Source organism: Pseudomyrmex gracilis, unplaced genomic scaffold, assembly GCF_002006095.1.
Source record: "Pseudomyrmex gracilis isolate BER0280 unplaced genomic scaffold, ASM200609v1 scaffold_1635, whole genome shotgun sequence".
NCBI lineage: Eukaryota > Metazoa > Arthropoda > Insecta > Hymenoptera > Formicidae > Pseudomyrmex > Pseudomyrmex gracilis.
This window is the reverse complement of record NW_018022219.1, coordinates 9,704-16,451: the sequence shown is the minus strand read 5'-3', so window position 1 is coordinate 16,451 and position 6,748 is coordinate 9,704. Positions and strand designations below refer to the sequence as shown.

Below are 6,748 nucleotides of genomic sequence, written 5' to 3'. Positions count from 1 at the left end.
CTCCTTTTCGCAAAAAGCGCAAATAATTAGGATTTCTCACGTATTGAGGAGGCGTGTTTATGTCGCGAAGTAAATGAATCCCAGTATTCCAGCGGTTTTTCTTTCTCGCATTGCATCGTTTACGAGTTCCACAATATTCGCTCCCACCAATTCTGGACTCTTGGTCACGANGCCGCGTTCGTTCCATGTGATCTTGACGGGAACAGCCGTTTCGATCAGATGATTCAAAAGCATTCGCGCTTTGGGGCAATAAGTTTTTGGAATTGTTTCTATTATGTTTGTTATAGTTTTTTGTTTGCGAGAGCTTGTTGCGCTGCTGTTGTTAAATGAAATATCTGCAAACAATACATTTTTCTTCGAAGTTGACTGATTAATCCGTTGATATTGATTATTATTATTATTGTGTCGTAATGGTGTTGAATAATGTTTTGGTAAAACAGAGGATGTTTGAGGCAAAGCGTCTATTGGTTCTTCCCCGTCGTGAAATAGTTCTCTTACTTCCTCGTCTTCCTCCTCCTTTTTCTCCTCTCCACCAGTCACAGCAGGTGTTTCCGCCACGGATGGACCTTCTTCTTTCCGAGAACGCTTTCTCGCTTTTTGGATAAAATATAAATATCGACGAAGTACTTCGCTGTACAATTTCCATTTTTCATCTTCATCAACAGGGGAATCGAGAATACGTCTCATCTCCGCGTCGAGACGCGAGAACACGGTTCCGGGAGTGCGTGTGGTATTAGCAGCGGTATTTTCCCCTGCCATTTGTTGTTGCATTTTTTCGAGATTATCCGTGGAAATTAGCACTATTTTTTTAGCCCGTTCCATGATTACTCGATAATTCGAGATAATAAAGCTGCGAGTATGGGCCCGACGATGTACGGTAAAAAGCTTTCTTGTTGCACCAGCAGGTTTCTCTTGCACCTCCAAGTACCTCTTTGTTCCGCGATACGTCGCAGCGCCGTTTTGTATCGGATTTTGCGGTTCTTCTCTCTTTTTTTGAGCGGTACGTTACCTCTGAGCGTATTGTGGACACACTCGCGAATACACACAATGAATTTGTTATCAGCGTTTCGCAGAAAAGCAGCGCGTTGATTTTTATTTAGAAGACACAGAGCTTTCAGTAGACAGCTGTTTCACCGAGAGAGCGCTTAGCTCTAATATGCGCTTTTTGTTGCTTCTTTCGCTCCTTCGTCGCCGACGGCATCGTAGCTTCGAATGATGCCCTTCACTCGTGTGCTTCGGGTTTTGATACGCTTGTTTTCACGCGAGGGATCTGCGGTGTACGTACACGTAATGACGCGGATCGTTGGGAAAGATACACATTTGAAAACGATATTCGTCCGGAGTTGATTGTTTTAAATCGAGCAGTAAATAACCGTGAGGACGCTAAGTAGCGTCGTAAAACGCTTCTTCCAAAAATTTTACGTCGTCAGGATAGACTTGACGCGCAAGATGGCGAATTTACGCGCGATCACGCGGGTTCTTAAAAACAATGTAATTTGCATTCAGCAAAATATCGCGTTGACCGCGTCCCTGATGAAAGAGATTCTGTGAAATAAGTATAACGCTAAGATTTTTATGATGGCTACCCTTGGTAAACGAATCAACGATCACTGTGCACGACGACGATTCTCGCATAAGATCGTCGATTATTATTAATATCGCACAAAGCGGGTCGTTCGAGTAATCTTTCGGGCAGGGTAGTCTTTCGCGAAATTCGATTTTACATTTTTCCGTCGTCATCTTGCGTTGCAATTCGAGATAAGCTTCTTGCCACTCGCCGTAATAAAATAAAATTTTTCCGAATCAAATATTTGCCATTTTTGGCAAATAACGGAAAAAAGTCTTTACAAAAATTGTTTTCCCGCATCCTGTAGGACCGCAAACAATTGACGTCCAGGGATGTTTCCAGCGCACGTCCATTTCGAAGACTGTGCAAAGTGCCGCTTGTATAACTCTTAAATTAAACTGTTTTTGGTTTGCGACAATGAGTTCACCATCGCGCGTTGGGCTCTGCGGCGGCTGCTTTTCGCCGCGACAACGAGCTAATTTTCGTCGCGGCAACTGACTCGGTGAGCTTATTCCGGATGATTGAAAAGCTGTTTTCATGAAAAATCACCTTATTGTTGCGCGCGCAAAAATAAGCTCGTCAAACGCGCGCGCCAATATAAGCTTATAGTTTTTTGTTGAAGTTATATCAAAAAAGCAGTTTCTAAGGATAAAAGAAAACAGAGATCGGGAAAAAGAAATCTTTTAATTTTGTTTTAAGAAAAATTTAATAACACTAAAATATTACGTTTTACAAAATGTGTACATATTGCTTAATCTACTAACATGTACAGAAAATCACGCATTTTATAACCTTAGTTTTACACACGATTGTTAAAATAACTTATATATTTTTCTTTCATTGCACAAAGCGCTTGCTTACATTATGATCTATTTGGACGAAAAACATATATACAATTTTTAATCTTATTAATACGTGTAAAATATACAAACTATTTGCATGAGAATGCACGAAAAAAAGTCTTATTCTAAGTAACTATATGGAACGGAGCGTCGCTCGTCGATAAATCTACGCTTCAGCAAAACCGGCGAGCAGATTTTTGATTCGTCCCGCGTCACAACCTCGTGAAACGCGGTGAGACGAATCGCTCTAAAATGCAGATTTATTGACACATTTTCTTCTTTTCTCTCTCTTCTTATTTCCCTACCGTTAGTGAAATTAATTATGCGGGAGGTTGCGGAATTGAGAGTTATTCCCTTGATTTTACACATCTCCCGCGCGCCACCGTCCGGAGTACGAACTACGTACGCATAAAATTTCGGGCCACCGGATACAAACGACTCGATGTAACTACCACGGGCGTAGCTTTCAAGCACGTCCGTCATATCGCCCAGAAAATTTTCCGTACGCGGTTCGTATTTGCCGAGTTTTCCGCTGCTCACATAATTACACGAATTTGTATCATAATAAAGAACGCGCTCGCCTAAACGTTCTAAATATTCGTACAGTCTCAATCGCGCCTGTGCCGTCGTGTACACCGCTATTATCACGTTGGTAATCGGAGAAGGTACGACCGCCTTGTCCCGCATTCGCCACGAAACATATATTACCTCGTCATTCACAGATAATATATTGATTACCTCGTGCTCGGGGTTTGACAATAGCGATAGGAGACGTTCCTGCGACTTTGCCACCTCGGTACTCGTCAAGTTCAATTGTTGTCCGAATTTTTCCCAAAACGAATTAAGGCACAGCTTTGCAACCGAGCGTAATTTTGGATTTTGCGCAATGTTTGTTCTATCTAGAGCAATACCCTCGACTGCTTCGTATTCTCGAAAATATCGTTCTTTAGATTGGTCGTCCACGCATTTGCTCGGCCATCCGCTTGCTTCTTGCTTCAATTTAAGAAAACAGTTTATGTATTCACCAAATACTCCCCCCTGACGCGTATCAGCGTCGTATTGGCTCGTCTCGTATTGCCATATCTCGCTTACTGCAGTCACGAGATAACTCTTTTCTACAGCTTTGCGTAATTCACACGATACCCACACGCCCTCGAATTCACGATCGCGCGAATTTTCGTGCGAGCACTGTGTCTGCGAGAAGTTTTCGCAGCAACTGCGGCACAAGGCAAAAAGCACTTTGCCCTGCACACGGTACGGAAGTACAGGGTGAAAGAGATTGCGCGGAAAGAGCACTCTACAACGCACAAGCTCCTCGACCGCGGAAAAATCGACACCGGGCATCGCCCCGATGAGCAAGGCGCACTCTTTTTGTCCGACAAGAATTTTCGGATGTCTATTTGGGAAAGCGTCGGTTTTCAACACGTAAAGGTATAGAGAACACACGTCTACGTAAGGTATCTTCTCCGTACCCGTAACTTCGCGCCGAACCGCGATGTTTTCCGTTCGACCGCCAAAAAACGCGTCACGCGGTGAAAGCGGTTCAGCCGCGAGCATCGGATGATGGTCTAAAAACGGACGCATTTCGCAATTTTCCCGCGTATTGCGATCAAAAGCGCACTCTCATTTCTCCGTCACGATGTACCCTACCTTCGTTTGCGAAGACGCCATGACGTTGTCAGTGTACGCTCGTATCTCGAGTTCGTACACTTCGCGTTACCCCGTGCGGAGACGTTTGTTGCGATCCGTTTTAAAACACACGGGACACCCGTGCCAAAAGCAGCCGTGGTATTGCAACACGTGACGCTCACCGTTTGCCGTCTTGTAATACCCGTCGACGGGAATGCCTCCGACTTCCGCAAGACGATGTTCTCGCCCGTGACCCGCGTAAACAATGATGCGGCCGAGCTCGCGCTCCTTCCACACCAGCCACTGCAGAGCTTTGCGGGATTGCGTATCCGCGAGGAGATATTTGCTGCGAGGAATGACGCCGATCTCTTCCTCACGTAAAAAGTTTTTGCAAAAAACGCGCATACATGTGGAAGCGATGGTCGTGCATTCTTCGAACGGACATACGCTTCCGCGTTCGAGAAATATCTTGCGGAAAGCCATGCACGCTCCCCGCAAGATATCAACGTCGTTACGACAATAACGAACTATCTCGTGTTGAAAGTCAAAAACTGCGTTTTCGCGCATCTGGTCTGCGTGCCACGACAAAAAACGTTTGCGTTCTTCGCTAGACATACTATCCGGCGAGTAATATTCAACGGCTGGTAACGGACCGACGTACGACTGATTCGCGAGTATGTTAAATAAATGCGGAAAATATCCCTTTTCCACCCCACCCCGCAAACCAAAAATCTTCGGCACAGCTGACAAACGCATCGGCATATAGTTGATACTGTCACTAAATTTCATACGCCCGGCCGTTAATACGACAATCTTTGTCCCGTTTAATATTACTCGTGGATCCAAATCGACACGTTTTTCCGTGATGTAACAAAGGATGAACTGCGCGTCGAACGCCTTGGTGTTGTGCGCGATGCAGATAATCTGCTTGAAACATTTCGTCGTTTTTGTAACGAAATCGACGAATTGCCTCACCGGATCATCGCGGAACACGAATTCGCGCACACCGCACCACCGGCAACGTACCGTCATGTCGTTTCCGCCCGCACACGCGACGCATATCTGCTATGCGACGCAAAAAGTGGGCACGTGAATTTTCACAGACGCACAGACCTTCGAGCGTCTCATCCTGTCGGGTCTCGAAATCGTAGAACACGAATGCGACGCGCGCGTTTTTCCCTTTGCCGGTGAAATCCTCGCGTGCAAGAGGTCGAATATAACAAAGATGGTTTACATCTTGACGCAAACTGTAAATGTTACAAAACACGACGCCGCATACGTGCCCCGCACCCGCTGTTCTGTACAAACGCCCGCAATCGTCACAAAATTGCAAGGCGCTGCACACGCTCACGCGACCGTCTCCGTACGATTTTTCGGCTCGGTGACACTTGAAACACTCGCGCCCGTAAAACATTCTCTTACATTGCTTGCATCGAATTAATTCTACTTTTTCTGTTTTGCATGAAGGCACACCGCGACAACGCGGAAATTTATGCAAGCATCAATGAACTTCTCGTTTGGGATGATAAGGCAGGTTGCAAGGAATGCAGTATCCCTGCTCTTCGCCACCGCTCTTTAATTTAAAATCGGGCAAACGCAAACCCTCGCAATAAAGAATATTTAAACGTAGCAAGGATTCGTGTCCAAGAGAGGCGAGCAACGCACCACCGTCGTACAACGCTTTTTCGTCGTTAGCGAAAGTAGACGTGGCGTAAACAATTACACAGCCACACAAAAAAAAATGTTCTGGCCTGGGGGTCAGACCATGTTTACTATATGTTTTTGGGGTCGCTGAAACCGAATCCAAAGTCCATTTAACTCTATCACATCAGGTTTTGGACATAACCTCAAAAAACCTATAATTCAAGCCTAATTAGCCAGTTATATCAAATATATTTAACCAATTAACTCTATAAGAGGGTCCTGAACCGTCCTGTTATTACCGCTTGACCGAGTAATTCGTATTACCAAGTGTTTTTCATAATTACTGCTCTGATAGGAAAACGGCTCTACAGATTAAAAGATAATAATAAAATTTTAATCTCGGACATTTTTCGATATATCAAAAATGTAACAAAAATTTTTGATGTTACAATTACCTCTACTTTTAATGTACTGATATTTGAAGTTCAAGGGTTATGCATGAAAACTAACTAGTGTCCGAAATAGACGTAACATTCAAGAATGTAATGAGACTATTAGACTCTGATTTGGATACCTATAATAGACAAACACTTGATACAACGTTTTGTGTTCACGTTTGCTAGCATTTCAGTGCTAAGAATATAAAAATAATTAGTATATAGTTCACGGATATTGGAACAGATGGCGCTGCAACATGTCGATAAAAAAAATTGCTACTATCTCTGGTTTTCTAAGCAAATGTGTACACAAACCGTATTATAGATTGTTTGTGTCATGTAGGCTTCCAAATCAAAGTCTATCAATAATCTCATTACATTCTTGAATGCTATGTCTATTCCAAAAACTTTTTGGTTTTTATGCCTAACTCGTAACCTGTAAATGTCACTACTATAAAAGTGGAAGTGATTGTGACTTTAAAAAATTCTAACATGACATGTCAAAATACCACTGAACGTGTAAATGAAAAATGAAATGTGCACGTAGTTTAGATGTTGTTTTTATATATTGTGTTGTATTCAGTTGTGTTATATAGTGTGATTATTTTGTGTTATGTGATTCTTTAAAC

At 43.4% G+C, this 6,748-nt stretch overlaps 1 protein-coding gene across 1 annotated transcript; it reads right to left on the bottom strand.

Moving 5' to 3' along the window:
- Positions 1 to 2,529: 2,529 nt before the first annotated feature.
- Positions 2,530 to 5,070, bottom strand: LOC109862333. Its single transcript, XM_020442359.1, has 7 exons — positions 5,065 to 5,070; positions 4,656 to 4,962; positions 4,221 to 4,610; positions 3,718 to 3,977; positions 3,502 to 3,603; positions 2,816 to 3,402; positions 2,530 to 2,656 (listed from the first exon to the last, which is right to left on the bottom strand). Exons 1-7 carry the CDS (start codon positions 5,068 to 5,070, stop codon positions 2,530 to 2,532), a joined length of 1,779 nt encoding a protein of 592 aa, XP_020297948.1.
- Positions 5,071 to 6,748: the final 1,678 nt, after the last annotated feature.